This window comes from Limulus polyphemus, unplaced genomic scaffold, assembly GCF_000517525.1.
Source record: "Limulus polyphemus unplaced genomic scaffold, Limulus_polyphemus-2.1.2 Scaffold2808, whole genome shotgun sequence".
In the NCBI taxonomy this organism is placed as follows: domain Eukaryota; kingdom Metazoa; phylum Arthropoda; class Merostomata; order Xiphosura; family Limulidae; genus Limulus; species Limulus polyphemus.
In genome coordinates this window covers 134189-157504 of record NW_013668418.1, presented here as the reverse complement: position 1 = coordinate 157504, position 23316 = coordinate 134189, and the positions used below count along the sequence as shown (strand labels likewise).

The 23316-nt window shown below is 36.0% G+C and overlaps 1 protein-coding gene across 5 annotated transcripts in view; it reads right to left on the bottom strand.

The window, feature by feature from the left end:
- Positions 1–6314: 6314 nt before the first annotated feature.
- Positions 6315–23316, bottom strand: part of LOC106467952 (chondroadherin-like) — a 25871-nt gene continuing 8869 nt past the window's right edge. For 2 of the 5 annotated variants that reach the window (XM_013928340.2, XM_013928341.2), the window contains exon 2: positions 6315–8362. In XM_013928340.2, the coding sequence (XP_013783794.1) occupies positions 6551–8362 (1812 nt within the window). In that variant the 3' untranslated portion in view covers positions 6315–6550. Of the gene's footprint in view, positions 8363–14949; positions 15032–17361; positions 17381–23316 lie in introns of those variants that run through there. The other 3 variants (XM_022396182.1, XM_022396181.1, XM_022396184.1) reach the window with 3 other exon arrangements.

Genomic DNA, 23316 nt, shown 5'->3' with positions numbered 1-23316 from the left:
GTTGAAATACGATTGACCAGGTATGTACGAGCTAAGGACATGGTGCAAATGAAATTAAACTTCTCTCTCGGACTCGGGTACGTTGTCGTCGTGTCTCATACAGGAATTTATGATTCATTCCAAGAAAAAGCAAATTATTTAATTTGTTTCAACTAAAACGGTTGAAAAACTGGGTTATTTTTTCACCTCAATTTACAGTTTTTTAAACTTCAAAAGCACGAAAGATTTAATGTTAAAACGTATATCTATTTTCTTTTTCTGTACGTGTACACACACAATCTAAAGTCCTTTGTTATCTGTGGCGGATTTATGTATCAACAGTTTAAAGCTTCACCTCCTGACAAAAAACAACAACATAATAATTCTTTAAAATATATTTTATATTATTATACGAATATTATTTAGGAAGGACATTCTTCACCGAACGCAAACATAACGAACTGCTTTGTTCAATACCTATCTATATACGAAAATGAATTAGCAAAAGTTGTCTAACAACGTTTCTTAAAGTATAAAGTGATTTATTATAAATGACGTACTTTAATTTATAAGTAATAGCCTGAATTTTACCAGTATTAAAATATACATTTTTCTTCGAAATCAAATAATAAAAAGATGGGTTGAAATTTTAATAAATGTTCCCAATTTGTATAAAAGATTTTTTTTGCTGGTTGTTGTTTTTTTTGTTGTTAGTTTTTCAATGTTGGAACAAAACCTTCGTGCAGTTGAGGGGGAGCTAACGAAAGTGTTTTGTTGGACGAATGCCAAGTCAAGTCAACGAGATTACTGGACTGACAGAAATAATTTATATGGAGCTGCAAGTGAAAGATAATTCCATGTGCCTGTCACCGCCATGCAACAAAACTATGGACTTACGTTAATAACAGACATTGATTATTAAAATAGTACTACTAGATATTTATATGTGTTTAACCTCTGAATAGAAAGTACCGATACTATATCCTTTATACTAAGTGCATACTTACTTGTTGTTCTTTATTTATTTATTAGGTACTTCTAACCTGTAGTTCCTACACATGCTAATTAAGAAGCTGGCTGTCTGCAAATTAAATCGGATTTAAACTCCTTTTGAAGGTTTACGAGCTTAGTAACAGTAACGAGTAATGACGTAATCAAAAATTAATAAACGAGTGGAATACACTTGTTCGATTAACATTCACTCGGGTACGTACTAATTACTGGGTTGTAATTGTTTCAAAACTTAAGGGTTACCTGTGCATAGCCGACCATAATTTTGAACTGGTAAGACTAGAGAGAAGACAGTTGATCAACAACACTCACGGCCAACAGATGGACGATTCTTATCTGGCTGAGTAGTGGGTTTTAATAGCGCACTCTTGGTTCCATAATGAGGATCGCATTCTTGCAGCAATGGGCTGTGAACCTGGAATCCTCGGATTTACAGTCCGGGTACTTTAACTATTGGGTCAAACCTAGTACGGTTTTGTTTTGATTTCCAAATAAAACTGTTACTTACGAGAAAAAAAATTAGAAGAAAAGAAAAAAACGATCTTTAATCTCCAGATGATAATAAAAGAAAACTGAAATAAAAAGTATATTTTTTTAACATTATTATCTGGAGAGTAACGGTCGTTTTTTTTATCTAACTTTATTGTCAAAATCCTTCTATTATGCACTACAAATTCCTAAAAACAACAAAACTGTTACTTGATAGTACACTGACGTTATGCTCTAAAAATTTGAAGCTTGGCTATCTTTGGAAGACCAAGCATGTTGTATTCTCTGTCAAGCTATTTATAACCTCGGGGACCATGTTTACAGTCCCGGTTATCACCGTTCTTCCTTATTATTTAGAGTTCCCGTTTTGTCTTGCGAAAGTTCATTTTATGCCAAATGACCCCAAAAAAGTTTGGATCATGAGGTATTGTTTAATGATTCCAATAATGCTTTTATTGTGTTACTCGTTTCTTAGTGCAAAGTTATACAATGATCTATCTGCACTAGTTTCATCGCGGGGATCTCACCCCAGATTTAAGTGGTTTCAGTCCACAAACTTACTGCTGATACACCAAGGGACTTTTTGTTTTTTGTTTCTTTCTTTCTTTTAGAGCGAAGTTATATTAGGCAACCTGCTGTGGCCACCGCGGGAATCAACCCCGGATTTTAGTATTGCAATTATATAGACTTGCCGCTGTCCCACAGAGGGAGGACGTTTTTCTGTTCTGTGTGTGTGTTTTCTCTAATATAGTGTCAATTTCTTTGAATTAAAAACTATTTCTTCTCCCTTCTTTCTCACAAATTTCTATTTCAATGTAAGTGGGCATCTCTCGAAATACGCAAAACGATGCTTTAAAAAGAGGAATAAAGAATCTCTCTAACATAAAATCTTGCTGAACCTGCAGATTTGGATCATTTCGGATGGCAACGCATCCAAAGTTATGCTGACGAACCCCATAAAGGAAAACAACTAATTCATCCTGAAGATCATAATGTCATATTTTATGTTATTCTTGACGGGCACAGTTGTAGCGAATCTTTTTATTTTTTACCCGTATTTATCTGAAAATTATAGATCGAAAAGAACTGAGTAAGTAAATTACGTCCTTTTAAGTTTGGGGCTCGTGCGTGAGAAACGTTTTCCTTCTGTTAAGTTATTGTGAACGGTTCAGTTTGGTAGCGAGATTTTGAAGGCAAGACCAATTTATCTTTTGTTTATAAAGTATAAAATAATAATAATAATAAATACCGCCATGGACTCCCGCAGGAAGGGGCAAGAGAGGGCATTCCCCCCATCTTACATTTCACAAAAAAAAATGCACGTATTACAATGTAAACTTAACATCGTAGTTAAATTAGATATTTTTAGTAATTTTTATTAAAACTGTAAATTTGTATTTGAGTTTAACCACACATAACACATATTCTTTCAGTCTGTTGACTTACACTGTAAAAACTGATCTCCTACATACATGTTTTGCCCCCGAGGATCAGCCCGCCACCCCCTGAAAATATTTCTGTGAGCGCCCATGAATACTGCCTGTGCAGCAGACACTAATTACTTCAAACATGAAATACTTTGATTGAGAAATTAGAATCAAAGAAAATATCATTTTAGCAAATAAAAAGACTAAATTTCAGTCTAAAACTGGTTATTTAATTTAAGAAAATATGAGCCCAATAAGACTGTAATAAAGAAAGAGAGCCATCCTCAGCTCCCGGTTAAAACAATTATCATGCATTTTTCTCTTTTACTCTCACTCTAAAAACCATCTGAATGACGTACTTTCACTCACACCTCTCAAGATTGTGTGCATACGTACCTTTACTATCGCTCTTTGTTTCTGATTGCTATATTCCATTCTAGATTACAGGCTTATCGAATATAAAAAGCAACAATATTGTGCCTACATAAGAAATGTAACAATCAGATCAAAAACTTGGAAGATGTTGGATAAACTTAAAACAGATATGACATTTATAAAAATAGAGGTTTTTGACTTATCGGAATCCATAATGAAATATTTTCCAATGAATTATAAACTGCTTTTCATAAACATTTTATTTTTTTAATGTCTAAGCTTAGAAAATATCTTTAGGTGGTGTGTAAGAGGACAGAGAGAAACATGTTATGGTAAAACAATTAATCAACAGAAAGTATACAAGTTCGCGGAGGAATAACTTATTATGGTAAAACGTCTAAGCAACACAATTTATGCAAGTTTGTGGGGGAGTAACTTGTTATGGTAAAACGTCTAAGGAACACAAAATATACACGTTTGTGGGGAGTAACTTGTGGTCAAACGTCTAAGCAACACAACATATACACGTTTGTGGGGGAGTAACTTGTTATGGCAAAACGTCTAAGCAACACAACATATACACGTTTATTGGGGAGTAACTTGCTATGGCAAAACGTCTAAGGAACACAAAATATGCACGTTTGTGGGGGAATAACTTATTATGGTAAAACGTCTAAGCAACAAAAATTACACACGTTTGTGGGGGAGTAACTTGCTGTGTTAAACGACATATGAACGCAACATATGCAAGTTCAACAAAAAGTCCTCTGAGTCCTATAAACTTCTGGAAATGAGTAAAACAATTGTAATACTTTCAGTTTCTTTTATTTTCTCAAACATTAAAAAATTATCAGTTGTACGTACGGAATCACGTAGTTCCTAGTAGCCTGGAGTGTTTTTCACAGAGAAATATAACTGGCCAATAAACAAACAAACAAAAAAAAAACCATCAGCCCCCCCCCCCATTCCCCCGGTGGCTTATGACGCTAAAATTCGAGAATCCATTCCCGCGGTGTATATGTGAAGCTTTGTACCCAAATCTAACAAGCACATATATATATCTGTATGTCTGTGTCCTATATGCCTTCCGTAGTTAACACTTGTTATATTTTAAACACCAGTTTTTTCTTGCTCCTTTAGGTTGACGTAACTAACTTCCTAGCCATTGAATATTTCTGTTCGAAACAATGACACAAAGTTTCAACATAAACAAATAAAAAAAAGCGCACACGGTTTATAATATCGGAGCAGGCGAATAAAAGTCCTTTATGTCGGAGTAGGTGTCGCTCTTTACTGTATGGCGTTACAGTTCGGTGTACACAGCACAGAAAGGCCACTGTGTAGTTTTGTGCTTAAAAACAAACAAACATTCTCCACTGGCCCAGAAATAAAGTAAAACTGTGGTTAAGAGTAAAGTCAGTTTTATTCTGATGTATTATACAAATAATTCGTGTTTTCATCACTGATTCAACTTAAGGTAACATTGTCTTCGATACTTCATTTTAACTAACAATCCTAAAAAGCTCCACTTCGATATACTGTATTTCTGAGATACTTGCTTCAGAATTTCGAGCAAAGCTACAAAAAAAAGGTATGTGTGCATAGTTATCCCTAATTTTAAACTGATAGACTAGAAAGAGATGGCAGCTACACAAAAGCACTAGCCGCGGGTTTTTGGGCTAATTTTAATCTGACCGAATAGTAATAGATTACCGTTACTATTAAAACTCGCTGACGGCCCCAATGTACGGACAGAAGATTTTGAGGCAACGGGACTCGAACCACAAATCCTCTGCTTCACCGTTCGGACATACTAACAACTAGGTCACGCCCGGCTCTCCTGAGATGAAGGCGTATAGCGCAAAGCTACAAAAAAAAAAGGTATGTGTGCATAGTTATCCCTAATTCTGAACTGATAGACTAGATGGGCTAATTTTAATCTGACCGAATAGTAATAGTTTACCGTTACTATCAAAACTCACTGACGGCCCCAAGGTACGGACAGAATATTTTGAGGCAACAGAACTCGAACCACAAATCCTCTGCTTCACCGTTCGGACATACTAACAACTAGGTCACGCCCGGCCCTCCTGAGATGAAGTAGAAGCTAGTTATAAATTTGAAACGTAATTGAGACAAAGGCAGTTTGTATTCCAATGTTAATATCTAATAGAGAATCGTTATAGTACAGAAAAGATTATTTAATTAGCAAAGGATTATGCACAGTACTTTAGGATTAATATTCACTATTTTTAGAGTGAGTGAAATATCTATCTACCTGATACGTTATTAAATATCGCTGTCTCTTTCGCACGCGACTTATCGTGACATTTACAAGTCTAGAAAATATAAACGTAACGTTTTCTGATCAATTGTAATGTCGAGTGACGGTCAGTAATATTCACGCAACTACACAGAAATGTGGAAATAAAGTCATGTTCAAAATAGGGCAATTCTAACGAAATTCTTCAAAACACGACATACACGTGTCGCTCTGTCTGTTTGTCAGGCATTAGTATTTTATCAAAGAAAGTGTTCGAGAACATTAAATCGGTTATAATAAAACTCAGTTTTCGCCTGTCCTGAACATGCGCGCGCACTTCATTTCAACGGATGTAAATATACTGTAGTAGCCATTTTGTACAACGACATATTAAAAGCTTATCAAAATTTGTAAAAAGATCTAGGATTAGGTCGTAGAATAACATTATAAGTTTATTTATTGGTAGTATTTAGTAGGGTAAAGTTAGCCCTAACCAAACTAAAGCAAAAAACGAACACAAGCTACAGTGTTAATATATCTCTTTTATCGAATATAGGCCGTACTTAATGAAGGCTTAACTAATGTTAGTCCTTAGTCAAGTGGACCTATAGATTTCGGTATCTGCGATTATAATTATTTTGTCTTCTAGAAATCCTGTATTTAAAGAAGTATTGTTGTAATAAAGATACTAATATGACCGCAAATGTTTTGCAGGTCTCTGCTAGTAAAAAAAGAAAGAAAGAAAGAAAGAAAGAAAAAGCCCAGTCGCATTATTAGTATTAATCATTTATTTTTAGACCCTTTGGATGCTTACATACATGTAGATGTAGATTGGTTACAGTAGAGGGAATTAATATACTCAAGCACTGAATTTCGTTAAACTAATATTGATATTGTTTTGGCTGTGTAGCCCATTTTGTATCTAAGGTTTGTTTTAGACACGTGACTTCTCTCCTCTCAAGGCACTTTCTGTATCATGTGTTTGACTATTTTGAACAACTCTTCCTCAGGTAACATTATTGTGGGGTTTGGGTTTTCCTCCTCTTGTGTCTATGGTTGCAACGAAACCCGGATGCGGGTGTTTTTCTTCACTGAATCCACCATTCAGATCTGCTTCCAATACACCGTTATACACAATATTATCGTCGCAGCGCTCCTCCTCGTGGGTGTAGTAAACAGCTCTTTGTCTCCTGTACAGAACTACATAAATGACCCCTACAAGCAAGAAAATAATGAAGACGGCCGTAGCCACTATTATGCCTAAACGGGAGCCTGCAGTGAGAATTCGAAACTGACTAAATGGCCCTCCACATGGTGGTATTTCACGACTGTGTAACGTAGAAATGTCCCTCCCAACCAAGCTCCCTGGCCTCTTACAATGTATACAGCCGTGGTCATTCTTGCACACTTTGGCCTTGCTGGCTGCATCGGTCATCCACTGGATGAGCGGGAGAATATGACACCGCTCACAGGTCCATGGATTAGAGTGTAAAACTACTCTCTTTAGATAGTGAAATCGAGCAAGATGGCTCAGTTCTTCCTTTTTCATTCCTTTAAACCAGTTTCCAGAAAGGTCCAATATTTCCAACTTGCTTACTGGTCTCAATACTTCGAAATTGAAAGAGACAAAATTATTCCGAGACAAGTCAAGATATCTCAAGTCTCTATTAGAGACGAAGATGTCCAGAGGGAGGGCACTTAACTCCAAACCCCCCAGAGAAATTCCACGGAGATGGTGGAGTGGTTTCAGAACTTCCATAATGTTTTCCATGCTGATTCTATTAAATCCAATGTCCAATGTCTGCAGGGTAAAAATGATGGGCTTGAGAGTGTCAATCATAAGGGCCGAGAATTGATTATTGGAAATGTTCAGCGTTTTAATGCTAGAGTTACAGAACGCACAGACATCGAAACTAACAATTTCGTTCCTAGAAAGACCAAGATAATCGAATACTTGCCCACTGAACGCCATATCGACGATCACGTTTAAATTGTTACCGTCAAGGTAAAGCATTCGCAGTTTCTTCAAGTGACGAAATTCTTCTGGAGCAAAATAATTGAAAAAGTTATCTCTCAGATCTAGCTCCACCAAGTTGGGCAGTTGTTGATATATCAGAGAATGAAGGCGCTCAATTTGACAGTTTGCTAAACTAAGAGTTTTTATTGGTCTCAGGTCCTTCAGATTTTCCGGATCAACATTCCGAAGGGGATTGCCACTGAGATCTAGATGTTCCAGATTCTCCAACATGTAAAAGAAACGAGGCACAAGTCTTCTTAAAGAGTTTCTCGCCAGTGACAATGTTGATAAGTTGGAGAGGAAATGGAACGGAGCAGAAGGAGACGCGGAGATCAAATTGTCACTAAGATCAAGAACTTGAAGATGTGTTAAACCGTTAAAATCGGTGCCGTGTAGTTGAGAGATGTTGTTGTGACGTAAGTTGAGGACTCGTAGGTTGTTACCTGGCCAGAATGAACTATCTCCTATAGCCGGAACATTAGAATGTGTAATGTGGATTTCTTCTAAGAAATGAAAGTTCAGGAAAATTCGGCCAATGGTTAGATTGTTAGGGTTATTCAAAGGGGCAGTCACTATCAGAACTTGAACATCACTATCCATGTCTGTTGTGGGGATCTGTGTCATCCCCCCTTGATCACAAGTCACAATTTTCCGATTTTGCAATACATCACATGTGCATATATCTGGGCACTTGGAGTGACCATGTCCAGCCCTGAATAGCGACAGAAAAATAAACGGCCACAATATAACAGTTGCCATGCTGCAGTGAAGGTTTCTTCTTAAACTGCTTAATTTCCTTACCTGAAAAAAACAACAAAAAAAAACCTCCAGTATTACAACTTCTAGAGCAAACGCAATAAAATATTTGAAAAGTTAATTACGTCTAAAGGAAATGTAGAAAACTAATTTATTCCTTGGTTTCTGTATAAAGCTGTCTTAGCCAGTTGTTCGTGTGTGCATTAATATAAAAAAATGGCATATATACTTATTTTATTAAACAACTTTAGAAAAATTTTAATACATGAAAAACAATTGAGAATTCTGCCTTAGTGAAATGCGCAGAATAAAGTTTGTCATCTACATTTATATTAATTGAATGGAATAGGTTAAGCCTTAATAGAGTGTTAGTTAAATTTGGAAATTACATACCTCCTTGTAAATAAAGGAGGTGAATGTAAAATCTATATTTCTAACCATAAAATAATTTTCATTAGTCAGTAAAATATATGCAAATTGACTAACGGTAAGTTGTGGCGATCACATATCAATCGTTTTACAGGATGATGACCCAGGATCGAATCCCAGCCACAACCTTGTAAAGACTAGCAGCTGAAATTTATAAACTAATTAGTAATTAGTAAGAAAATTAATTAGTAGATAATTAATAATTAGATTATGTGTTCGTATAAAATGACAACAATACACAAAGGTGTTGAATAAGTTAACGATTATGTATCAATGTTTGTTTTGAATTTCGCGCAAAGCTACACGAGGGCTATCTGCGCTAGCTGTCCCTAATGTAGCAGTGATAGATTAGAGGGAAAGCAGCTAGTCAACACCACCCACCCCTAACTTATAAGTTACTCTTTTACCACCGAATAATTGGATTGGCCATCACATTATAACGCGCCCACGGCTAAAGGGCGAACATGTTCCGTGATATTAATGTATGAATTTAAGAATTTTGTAAAAGTATTTAACCTTTGGTATTACCAATATTTTTATTTAAATATTTTTTATCATTACGCCATAAACTTTTTGTTTACTTAAAATCCATCTTAAATTTGCTTGGAATAAAAACGATGATTGACATTAAGAGTTTGTTTGTTGTTAAGCACGAAGCTACACAATGGGCTATCTGTGCTGTGCCTACCCGGTTTTTAGCAGTATGAGCCCACAGACTCATCACTGAACGACTGGGGGACGTTAACGTTAAGAGACTGTTGACACTTAGTATTATTATTATCTATTTTATAAACCTACAAAAGGTAATCGTTAATTTGTGATAATTCTGTTGCGTTAAAACAGCTGTTACACGCTCAATATTTGAAGACGTTTCGGAGTATAACTCTACAGAAACAAACGTTTTTACTTCTGTAATATAAATATGATACGCTACCATTACCTCACAGAATTAGCTGAGATTTTTTCCAGTTCGAAAATTGTGATTTCATTTGTAAAATACAACAAGTAAATAATCAGCCTAATACCTATCAGGCACGTTGAAAGTACTCTATAACCCAGGGTATGTCTATTTTTTTGTCTGGCTTTTACAAAAGTATTCTGTAGTCCAGGATATTCCCCAATCTATCTAAAGCGTGTTGAAAGTACTCTATAATCCAGGGTATGTCCATTTCGCGGTCGTGGTTTCGAGTCTCTTCACCGAACAGCTCGCCCATTTCAGCCGTGAGGGCGTTATAAAGTGAAGATCACATGATATTCGATTTTAGTAGTCCAGTAGTTGGCGGTGAATGGTGTTGACCAGCTGCCTTCCTTCTAGTCGATCACTTCTAAATTAGAGAAAGTTGGTGCAGATTGACCCCGAGTAGTGTCACACAAAATACAAGCTTTCTGAGATATTGCAATCGTGAAAGTACTCTATAATCCCAGGTATCTTTTGAATTTTATCAAACATATTAAGACTACGTTTATTACCTAAACTATACTTAATCTCTATTCAGAATACTGAAAACATTTCATAATTCACAACACGTTTTAATTTCCACCAAGCATACTGAAAATATTCTATAACCCAGAATCAACTTTCACCTCTATCAAAGTTACTGACAATATTTTATAACCCACAATTTACCTTCAGCCCCATCACACTTACTGGAAATATTCTGTAACCCAGAATCAACTTTCACCTCTATCAAAGTTACTGACAATATTTTATAACCAACAATTTACCTTCAGCCCTATCACACTTACTGGAAATATTCTATAACCCAGAATCAACTTTCACCTCTATCAAAGTTACTGACAATATTTTATAACCCACAATTTACCTTCAGCCCCATCACACTTACTGGAAATATTCTATAACCCAGAATCAACTTTCTGTTAAGCATACTGAAACGATTATAGTTTGTTTGCAGGTAAGCACAAAACTACACAATAGGCTATCTGGGTTCTGTCCACCGCGGGTATCGAAACCCAATTTTTCAGGTGTGAGTCCTCAAACTTTTTGCTAACCCACTGGAAACTCAATTCTTTATTTTGAACTACATAGACAAGAAACCGAACAGTCTAACTTAGCATGACCCCAGTGGCTCAACGATAAGTTTGAGGGCTAACACGCTAAAAATTTGGTTTCGATATCCATGGTGGGCACTAATAGCGTAGATTGCCCACCTTGTCGCTTTACATTTAATCACAAACAAATATTTGCTATATTGTCTCCTGGAGGGTCAGTGTTAAGTTTACGGACTTACAATGCTAATAATATCCGGAGTTCGATTCCCCATGGTAAACAGAAAGTAAATAGCCCATTGTTTAGCTTTCTGCTAAATAATAATAATAAAAAAAAAACACTTAGAAATTCAAATTCGTTTAGCGCCTCTAGTGTTTGAATCAGAGACATTACAGACACACATCTTCAAAACCAAATAACCTTTCGATTTTTCCATTCTCATTTTACTTTTATTTGTAAGTCACTGCTTCGACTTTTAAATCAAATTAGTGAAAAACGTTAGCAGTAAAGTTTTTGGAAAGAGAAATACATTTTTACGCTCCCTTACTTTCCATTTCACGTGATAATATCCCGCATAATGGTGATGTATTTTTTCCGGATAAGGATATCTTTATCCATGTATATATAGTATTCATAACGGATGTTGAACTACGTAAAATATATGTATATCTTGAGCGCATGCGCATTCTTTTATAAGTTGTTAGTAGTTTTTATCTACATAAATTAGGTGGAATTTTTTTAGATTCAGATAACTTGTGCGTGGGTTGTGGGTGTCGCGTATCGTTCATTACTGTGTGTTGAAAAAAAATACGTTATTCATAATGTGGCTCAAAATCAAATTCGGTTCTGGTAAGCATCGATCTAGGTGAAATGTCATTTTAGAAGAATAATTCATATTCTAAGAATTCGTTAAAAGAGTGACATAGATTATCGTAGATAAATGTTAGGATTTGAAGTCGCAAGTTGAATGTATTTTTATGACGTTCATGAGAAGTATTTTCTAATCAATATCAATTTAAGCCTAATGGAAATTTCTCAAACAACATTATCAAACTGCTCAGTTTTACAAGTTAAAGAACGACCTGAAACTCAAGAACAGAGGAAAATTTATTTATATAAACGTTTTGGCTTTTCTCGCCTTCGGAGGAAATCAAGCGCCTGTAGCACAATTCTTCATCAAATTCTCCATTGTAACCACACAGATATTTTCAACATGTAGCCATAGTAACCAAACTTGTGTTTCCACTACTTCTTGGGACAAGTTTCAGAAAAATTCCCACGATAACCAAGCAGGTATTTTCAATACATCTTCATGGTTACCATACAGATATTTTCAACACATCTTCATAGCAAACATACACAATTTTCCATTATCTCTTGGGAAAAAGTCTCAAAAATATTCCAGGTATTTTCAATACATCCTCAGGGTAACCATTAAGATATTTTCAATACATCTCCATAGCAACTATACATGTATTTCCATTACATTTTGCGACAAGTCTCAAAACAATATTCACAGTAACCAAGCAGGTATTTTCAATACATCTTCACCGTAATCACTCAGCGTTTCACACGTTTTAATAGTAACCACACATCTCCATGTAACCGTAGAGTTTCATCACATCTCCACGATAAACATTTCAGCATGTTTCCATGGTAACTAATCAAGTGTTTTCAATACTTCTCGGCGGTTATGAGTTTCGTTTTTCAGATTTGTACATTTGAATATGTTGGGTGTTTGCCGCATAATTTTAGAAAATAAAAGAGAAGTAATAATATAGCTATAGCAACCTGAAACAATAACCGGTTAGTTTCTTATTTCTAAGCCTAAAACATAAAATTTACTTCTAATGATCGTGCAGTTTACCGGCACTGATCGCTTTCATTTCTCCAACAAATCTTGACCAAAACGCACGCAAACAAAAGCCTTGTACAGTTACTACAAGACGCTGAAGAGATCCTTCGTATCGACAGGCCCGTCCAATAAAAACATGATAAATTACGAGCAAGTTGCAAAGAATATTTCGGTTATGAAATACGGTTTATTAACGGGAGCACAAAAAAGGAAGCCTGTATTTAATTTTGACTCAGGGCACATATAATGAACCCCCAAAATTATAGACTAAAGCCCTATTATTAGCATAAAAAGTGACTCTTAATGAATATATATATATACGACAATGTTAAGCCCTGAATAATATCTGCCTGCGCATGCTCAGATATTATCACTGATTATAAAGCATTGTGGTTAAATACAGAACACGTAGAAACTTTCTTGACCACCAGTAGGTCATCTGTAAGTTTACGGACGTATAATGCTAAAATCTGGGGTTCAAATACCCGTGGTGGATAAAGCGCAGATAACTTATTGTGTAGGTTTTCGCTAAAACAAACAAAATCGGAACTTTTCTATCGTTCTAAACTAGACTTAACTTTTATAGTTACGGAGGCTTTTGCCTACACAACTTCACAGTGCTTTTGTTTCCATAATTAGAGTAATCATTAAACCTAATTTGATAATGCACAATATGAAAAAGTGAATGAAGCACAATAAATACCATAAAATAATTAAAAAAAAAACTGTCAAACAATAGACTGATGCATTACATGCATCGAGGGGGGGATCCCTCATGGAAAGGTGGCTTCTGAGATTTACATGATTTTCTATCCATTGTTCACACTCAATAAGACGTAATATGTAATAGGAAAAACAATGTTAATAATAATTTAAACACTGCATTGGTATTGATAGATGTTGTATTTATATAAACTATAGAAAATTACAACTGGAAGTTTATAACTCGGGGAGGATGGGGGGGGGGGGGTTGAAACGCGAAAGCTAAATCTGTAATACCACGAGATAAAAATCCATATTGCAATGGAATAGAACGAAGGTTTTGACATATGGCTTTTGATGAAACATCATTCAATTGTGTTGCTATAGTTACGTCAGAGTAACTGTACGAATACGACAGATACAATGTTTTTGTTTAAATAAAATCGAAACGTTTAAGATAGTGTTGTATTACGCCCTCTTTCGTCAAAGATATTAATACACTGTTGTATTACGTCCCTTCCGTCAAAAATATTAATATACTGTAGTATTACGTCCCCTTCGTCAAAGATATTAATATACTGTAGTATTACGTCCCTTCCGTCAAAGATATTAATATACTGTAGTATTACGTCCCTTCCGTCAAAGATATTAATATACTTAGTATTACGTCCCTTCCGTCAAAGATATTAATATACTGTAGTATTACGTCCTCTTCTATTGAATGTTGAACTCTTCCACTCCGATTCTGAACTTAATACAACGGTTATGTTATCATTAAGGATGTAAATCAAAACTGAACAGAAGGAGATAACAAAGTGTGAAATATGAACTCACTTGGCTATATAGTTTCAGTGTTTCACTCATTAGGCTATATAGTTTCAGTGCTACACTCACTAGGCTATATAGTTTCAGTACTACACTCACTAGGCTATACAGTTTCAGTGCTACACTCACTAGGCTATATAGTTTCAGTGCTATGCTACACTCACTAGGCTATATAGTTTCAGTGCTGCACTCACTAGGCTATACAGTTTCAGTGCTGCACTCACTAGGCTATATAGTTTCAGTGCTATGCTACACTCACTAGGCTATATAGTTTCAGTGCTGCACTCACTAGGCTATATAGTTTCAGTGTTTCACTCACTAGACTATATAGTTTCAGTGCTACACTCACTAGGCTATATAGTTTCAGTGCTACACTCACTAGGCTATATAGTTTCAGTGTTTCACTCACTAGGCTGCATAGTTTCAGTGTTTCACTCACTAGGCTACATAGGTTCAATGCTTCACTCACGAGGCTGTATGTCCCACCTTCGGTAGCAGGAATAAAAGAGTATACAAAACGAACTTGGCCGAGTGTATGCTCAGATTTCCTTACCAAACACTCGTCTCTATAAAATTATGGGTTATTTTGAAAATCAAATATAACAATTATCTGAAGAAGATTCCGAGTATGTAAATTTTGCCATTACAAGTACTCACACACGGGTATAGATTCAAGAGACAAGGGGGCAGAAGGCCAGTGGCGTAACAAAAGATGCCTCCCCCCCCCGCATAAAAGTAATTGGACCCCTACATTTACTTCTCTATAACTGTAGTTACGATTTTGGCCCCCGGCAATTGCAGGGGCATACTTACGCCACTGATATTGGCTCATAGTTTCACATATCCTCTCCTTACGTCACGAACGGTCCCTAATTACCACGTGCTGGTTGATTAGCTAAAAACACAATACATAATTTTCTAATAACTGAACGTGAAAATTCAAAACAGACCACAATATCGAGAAAAAAAAGTTTAATTCTAGCATTAAAACTTTCAAAAAGAAATACATATACCAAACCAAAAAACACCAGTCTTTCCTAGTGTTTTCTTTTTAGAAGTAAGTGAAACGTCACGTAGTTTAATTACGATCAATCTTAGAACTCATTTTTCTGTGCTTGAGCTGGGAGAAAAAAATGTTTCGGTGCCACTTAACGGTAAGATTTAATGTTAGTGTTTCAAGAAGTTTAGTTTTCTATTTTCATCTAATCGAAACCAAGACAACTTTCTGCCATTGTTTGCCCAATCATACCGAGAATGTTCATCAGTTTTATGAAGCTTGTCTGATTCCGCTCTTTACAGAAAAGCGGAATATATCTACTTAATCAAAGAAAGAATGTCTTTCCAGTTCCAAGCATGCTATTAGAAACGAAGCTGATATCTCTAAAAAAAAAAGAGGGGGTAGATAAAACTCCGGCAAACAATACCTAATTTAAATAATAAACGACTACAATATTACATTATACAATGCTCACTGGTGTCCTGTTTAACCACGTTATTATGAGGTGTGTTCACGTTCGCGCGCGCCACCTAACGTCACTCTTGCCAAATTTATATATAACATAATAATATCACAGTCACCGTAAAGTATTCCAAACCGCCCGTCTTCTCTACAGTTAGAGTATAAAGGCAATATTGGATGAAAATGGCCAAAAATTATTTGATGATGCTTTGAATTATAAGTACAAAAGGTGTCAGTGAAGCGAATGACAGATCTAAGACAGTTAGAAATGTCTTCTGGTGGAGAGACCATTCAGAAGAGAAAGAGCAGGAAATACTTATTACACGAAAGATTATCTAATTATACTTAATAAGCTTGGAGGACATCACGAAAGACCCCAGAACTTCATTAAGATGTGTGTCTCACTTCTAACAAAGTCTGGTCGATAATAAACAAACCCCTGTCTTTGGTTAAATCTGTTTCTAGGACTTCTTTTGTTCTGGAAGGCAATCTTAGAAACTTCCGTTCTCGTCAGAGAACAGAGGTTTTTCTTAAGCAGGTGATAATATCTTGATCGTTTTCTGAAGCAACAGAAAGGGGGATTAATGATTAAGACAAATTACTTACGGCAAGAACTTTTTTGCACACCATTGTAATGTCAATTACCATCCTCCGTCTAATTTCACTTAATTACTGAAACTTCGACCATCTCTTTTGCAACATCTTGGTAGTCTCGACCATCTCCCCTAAAAATACTGTACCGCCATGGCGTCTTGCCTCACTTCTTAAGAAATACTGTATCGCGCGCGTCATAACTTTGAGCATTTCAGTAAAAAATGCTGTACCACCATGACGTTAGTGACCACTTCCATAAAAATGCTGTACCACCATGACGTTATTGACCACTTCCATAAAAATGCTGTACCACTTTGACGTTATTGACCACATCTATAAAAATACTGTACCACCATGACGTTATTGACCACATCCATAAAAATACTGTACCACCATGACGTTATTGACCCCATCCATAAAAATACTGCACCACTTTGACGTTATTGACCACTTCCATAAAAATACTGTACCACGATGATGATTTTGGCCATGTCATTAAAAATATTGTACCACCATGGTGACTTTGATCATCTTCCTGAAAACACTATATAAAATTGTGACTTTTAACATACCCCTAAACATGCTGTATTACCGTGATTATTTTGACAAAACCTTTCTTACTTTAAAGAAACAAGAAAAATCATGTTAACGCCTTGAAACGGGTTAGAATAAAAACAAGAAATATCATGTTAACATTTGAAACGGGTTAGAATAAAAACAAGAAAGATCACGTTAACATTTGAAACGGGTTAGAATAAAAACAAGAAAGATCACGTTAACATTTGAAACGGGCTAGTCTAAAAACCAAAAATAACATGTTAACATTTGAAACGGGCTAGTCTAAAAACAAAAAAGATCATGTTAACATTTTGAAACGGGCTAGACTAAAACAAGAAAAATCATGTTAACGCCTTGAAACGGGTTAGAATAAAAACAAGAAAGATCACGTTAACATTTGAAACGGGCTAGTCTAAAAACAAAAAGATCATGTTAACATTTTGAAACGGGCTAGACTAAAACAAGAAATATCATGTTAACACTTTGAAACGTGTTAGACTAAAAACAAGAAATAACATGTTAACATTTTGAAGCAGGCTAGACTAAAAGTTGAAAGAAGAACGTGTTAACATTTTGAAACAGATTAAAGTAAAAAGATGAAAGAACGTGCTTACATTTTGTAAAAAAAAATCTCAGCTCGAAGAACGTTCTAACATTCTGGAACATGGCAGACTTAAAATTGAAGGACGTATTAACAAACTGGAACTACAAGATTAAACGAGTTAACATCTTGAAACAGACACACTGAAAGTGAAATCACGTGTTTGCTAAATAAACATTTTAAAAGCGGCATAGCTGCTATAGGAGGATGAGAAAATTTTGAATCAACAATTATACTATGTAAAGATACAAAACTAAAGTTATAAATATAAGATCTGTTTGAATATCGGCATCTAGACAGTAACACAACAAAACTAAAGTTGCAGATATCAGATCTGTTTAAATATCGGCATCTAGACAGTAACACAACAGAACTAAAGTTGCAGATATAAGATCTGTTTAAATATCGGCATCTAGACAGTAACACAACAGAACTAAAGTTGCAGATATAAGATCTGTTTAAATATCGGCATCTAGACAGTAACACAACAAAACTAAAGTTGCAGATATCAGATCTGTTTAAATATCGGCATCTAGACAGTAACACAACAAAACTAAAGTTGCAGATATCAGATCTGTTTAAATATCGGCATCCAGACAGTAACACAACAAAACTAAAGTTGCAGATATAACATCTGTTTAAATATCGGCATCTAGACAGTAACACAACAGAACTAAAGTTGCAGATTTCAGATCTGTTTAAATATCGGCATCCAGACAGTAACACAACAAACTAAAGTTGCAGATATAACATCTGTTTAAATATCGGCATCTAGACAGTAACACAACAGAACTAAAGTTGCAGATTTCAGATCTGTTTAAATATCGGCATCCAGACAGTAACACAACAAAACTAAAGTTGCGGATATCAGACCCCGTAGATATTAGCATTTAGACTGTAATAGTCCGAAACTAAATTTTTAGATATTAGACCTCGTTGAATGCCGGGAGAAAGAATCTAATATTTTTTGTTTGTTCAATTAATTTCGCGCAAAGCTACACGCGTGCTATTCTGTGCAAGCAGTCCCTAACTAAGAAGCGATATAGCTATTCAACATCACCCACCGCCAACTTTGGGGTTACTGTTTTACCAACGAATAGTGGGATTGTAATACTAAAAATAAGTGACAGTACAAAGCTTCAAGTTACGGTTTATGTTTTAGTGGAACGCTTCTGAAGAAACTGTAAAGCGAAACGTTGATTGTCCAATTAAAGGAAAATAACAAATCACAACGCTATGCTGGGCCTACATTTTAACAATCCGAGGCTAAAGTTGCATATATTACAACGCTATGCTGGGCTACACTTTAACAATCCGAGGCTAAATTTGCACATATCACAACGCTATGCTGGGCCTACATTTTAACAATCCGAGGCTAAAGTTGCATATATTACAACGCTATGCTGGGCTACATTTTAACATTCCGAGACTAAAATTCCATATATCTCAACGCTATGCTAGGCCTACACTTTAACAATCCGAGTCTAAAGTTGCATTTATCGCAACGCTTGAAATATCGACGGGTAGATTGTGGCAGTCCGAAACTAAAGATGAAGATATAAGGCCTAGTTGTGTAAAAGAAACAACAACAAAAGAGTTGAACTTCGATACTGATAAATAATTTATATTATTACTGAATACTCCACATCAGAATTTCTCAAGAGACGGGGAAGTTGTTGTTTTTTTTTTTGTAGAGACGTAAATACTGAGCACACAAAAAAGAGATATACTGAGATAAATTTAGCATGATTCAAAGTTAATTAAGGTAAAATATAGTTATGCTCCACCGATGACTCAAGTAATAAAAACAGATCTTAAAAACACCGGTTTTAATCTTAAACTAAAACAAAAACTTGGCGGATTACAATCCTAAAAACTTCCCATTCTACCAGCTATAAGAATAACTGTACACGACTCCCGCGAAGATGATATGTAATTAAAAAAGACTTTAGCCACAGAAGTCACCCACGGGGGTAATCTGTTCCGCGTTTCAGCAAAACTTAAGGTGGTGATTATTCGACAAAGATTAAATTCGCTCAAGTAGAAAAACGTCACGAAAAAAGCAACTGTAATCCTCCCTTAAAGTGCTACTCTCGTCAGACGTTCTCATCGTGATTTATCATAACAGCCGCTCTTATAAATTAATTTGCGCCTTACGCCCTTTCCGTGGTGGTTCTGTTCTTTTCAATAACTCTGCAATAAATGACCATGGGGCGGCACGTGCCTCGAGGGTCAGTAATTGACGACCTAGCCGACTCATCATCATCATTGGAGCAGACAACTGGTGTTTGTATGTCTTACGAGTAATAACATACTCTATTTTTCTTTAAAGATGGCTTCATCAACATTGTTAGTTGTAGAGATTCACGTGACTTTGAATGTTATTGTAAAGGCTATTTAATAATTTCTAAATATCTTAAACCAGTGGTCCTCCGATGGATCAACGGTAAGTTTATAGACCTAAAGTGCTTAAATCCGAGGTTCGATTCCCCCGCTGAAAAGAGTGCAACTAGTCCATTGTGTAGTAGTTTTGCGCTAAAAAAACAACAAAATCAGTGAGGTATTATTTGGTTTAAAGTATTGTTAAAAGCGAAGGAACGTATTTATTATAAGTTTTATTTTGTTCTGCCTCGATAAAAGTACTGAAAACCAGTGATGTAGGAAGGAGGTTGAAAATGGGGGGTGTTTGGCTAGACATGCAGATTTTACAATGAGCGATTGAGAGTATAAGCAGCTGCTTTTAGCAGCTCAACCTAGTGAGGTCTGGGGGCATGCCCCCAGAAAATTAATACAATTGCTATATAAGCAATGAAAAGCAATGAACGCTCCTGAAAAGGCAGAAAGGTAAACCAATTATTTACTGTAAATTTGTGGCGATTGGATCTCAATATGTTTGTCACGGTTTGTAATATTTATGATCACCTGAGTTTAATTATTAAACAATATATCATCTTTTTTTATGCCCAGATACAAATTACTTCCTTGTTATTCTACCCACCGGCTGCTGAGAAGGGCTATTTTGAGGCTAATGATATTTAGGATACTAATTTCTACCTTGTTAATCTACCCACTGGCTGCTGAGAAGGGCTATTTTGGGGCTAATAATATTTAGGATACTGATTACTACCTTGTTAATCTACCCACCGGCTGCTGAGAAGGGCTATTTTGGGGCTAATAATATTTAGAATACTAATTACTACCTTGTTAATCTACTCATCGGCTGCTAAGAAGGGCTATTTTGGGACTATTTTATTGTTTAGTTTCAAAATATCAAGAAACCTATAGCGAACTCCAGGTAAACCGAGTAAAACTGTAATTAAGGTATTTTTTTACTAGGTACTGATTTTAGTCTTAGTTCAATAATGAAAATATAGAGTGTACTGTATGAATCAGATACTGAAGAGTAGAAAATGTGTTTCAAGTCTCTCAACCTATCTTTCAAACTTCAACATGCTTCTACTGAAGCAGTTTTAATCTTCAACACGCCTCTTCTGAAGCAATGTTAATCTTCAACATGCTTCTTCCATAGGGATATACTTGAACATGTTTCTTCCGTAGGGATATACTTGAACGTGCTTCTTCCGTAGAGATATACTTGAACACGTTCAGGTTTAAAAAAAAATTGACCACGTTCATCTTATTACCATAGGTGTTACTTTTTAAAAAACGCTGTAATGGGGCTGAAGGGAGGTTTAAAAAAAAAACAGTTTTCACGAGCAAAGAACATTGGGGTTCATGATAAAGGCGCAAAAACACTTGAAAAATTAAAGCCTGAAAAGAATTTACTTAATTCTAAAGCTTTCCTTATTTTTCGTATTATTTAAAATATCTTGACTTTGTCCCCCTGTGGCATAGCAGTATGTATACGGACTTACAATGCCAGAAACCGGGTTTCGATACTTGTTCTGGGCAGAGCACAGAAAGTCCATTGTGTTGTTTTGTGCTTAACTTTAAACAAACAATACTCTAGACTTTGGTGATCCCTGTAATTGAGTTAAAGTGGATAGATTTACTTTGTTGAGATTTCTAACAGCTAGTCACGATCTTTTTCGATATGTCCCCCAGTGGGGCAGGAGTAATTTTATGGACTTCCAACGCTAAAATCCGAGGTTTGATTCCCCGTGGTAGACACTTCAGATAGCCTATTGTGGCTTTGCTCTAAAACAAACACAATTTTTCGTTACTTTCTTTTTTTAAAGTCTCAGCGGTAGGTTCCAAGGGTTATAAAGCTGAAATTTGGGGTTTGATCCTAGTGCTGAACACAACACAGAAAGTAAATTGTATTAATTTGTTTAATTTTAAAGTGATAGACTAGAGGGAAGACGGCAAGTCAACACCACCCGTCACCAACTCATGGGATGCTCTTTTTTGAACGAAAAGTGGCATTTGACTGTTACTCTTAATACTCACTTTTCTTTTGCGGTAACAGGACGCGAACCACGAATCTTCAGCGCCACACTCTGGCACAATAACCACTGGGCAGCTCGAGTTGAAATGGATTTCTCTTGTTCTACGAGCTGTGCTTAGAGTTGATTACGACGTTGTTCTTTTCAGATGTTTAAAAAATCTACTCGTTGGTTCGGGGCTTTCAACACTGAAATTTAGAGTTTTAATCCCTGTGTTGGACATAGTGCAGGTAGCCCATTGTGTAAATTCTCGCTCAAACAAACATTTGTGTGTGTGTTAGTTTCATACATCTCTTCTTCACACTTCTAAGTTTCTTTAGGATTCGCCAAGTTCTTGTTACAGTGGGGAATGAATTAACGAAACACAAAATGAAATAAATACTAATATTATAATAATTACAAATGACGGGTTGTGTGCGTGTGTGACTAAAGTGTTTTAATGTGTTATGGGACAGTTAGTTCCCCTGGCAATACTGTCACGCCTGTACAGATTTATCACAACACTCAAATATACAATTACTTTCGTTAACCTTTCGAAGCGTTTGCTCCGAGTCAATTGCGTGTCTCGTTAGAAGAATAAGATCTCCAGCGAGTTATATGAGCTACTTGGAAAGAATAGTTTTAATTAAAACTCATAAGTTTAGCATACCAAGGAATTAAGTATTCCAGTTATGAGGTAAAGACGAAAATTTGCATGGTTGTTTCTGTAGTCGTCGTCATTATTATTATTTTTTTGTGTGGGTGTTTTGGTTAGAGTTGCAACTTAGTTACCGTTCTGCATATAGAAGAAAACCTTGGTAGCTAGAATGTCTAATTTTCTGCAGAAGGGGAGTCCGCTTTTATGTAGAAAGCGACTAAATCAGGCTGTACAACACAACCTAACACGTTCTAACACCTTATACCCCTCCCTCCCACAGTGGCACAACGGTATGTCTGCGGACGTAAAACGCTAGAAACTGGGTTTCTATACCCGCGGTGGACAGAACACAGATAGCCCATTGTGTAGCTTTGTGCTTAGTAATACTTTATAATGTAAGACATGACAATCTTATAATAGTTTGTTTATTAAAAAGACAACTTACACTGCCCTTAACGTTAATGAGAAATCAAATACTAGATGGAAAACATTTTATAAAAATTAATTCTGGCCAAGGCGTTAATAATATCGTTTTTGATTTCTATCCAAACAAATGATTTTCAGTAACTATGCTTGACATTCTGGCGATCTGACGTCAGTGACCATTTAACAAAGCTGTTAGAGCCTGATTACAACCCAGCCACTGGGGGCGCAAACCAGCACAACTCGGTGCTGGTCCAAAGCCCAGATAAATGGGGATGGTTGGCCTCAGGAAGGACATCCGGCCGTAAAAACCCTGCCAAAACCAAAAAATGACAGTTCATTTGAATGTAGCCTCGAAAAATGCCAGGGTGTCCCCTGAATGTCAAACGGTACACTCGACTCTGAAATAAGCCATAAAATCCAGTCGGGATGGAGAAATTGGAAAAATGCGTCAGGAGTGCTATGCGACAATAAAATCAGCGTAAGGGTGAAAGGAAAGGTC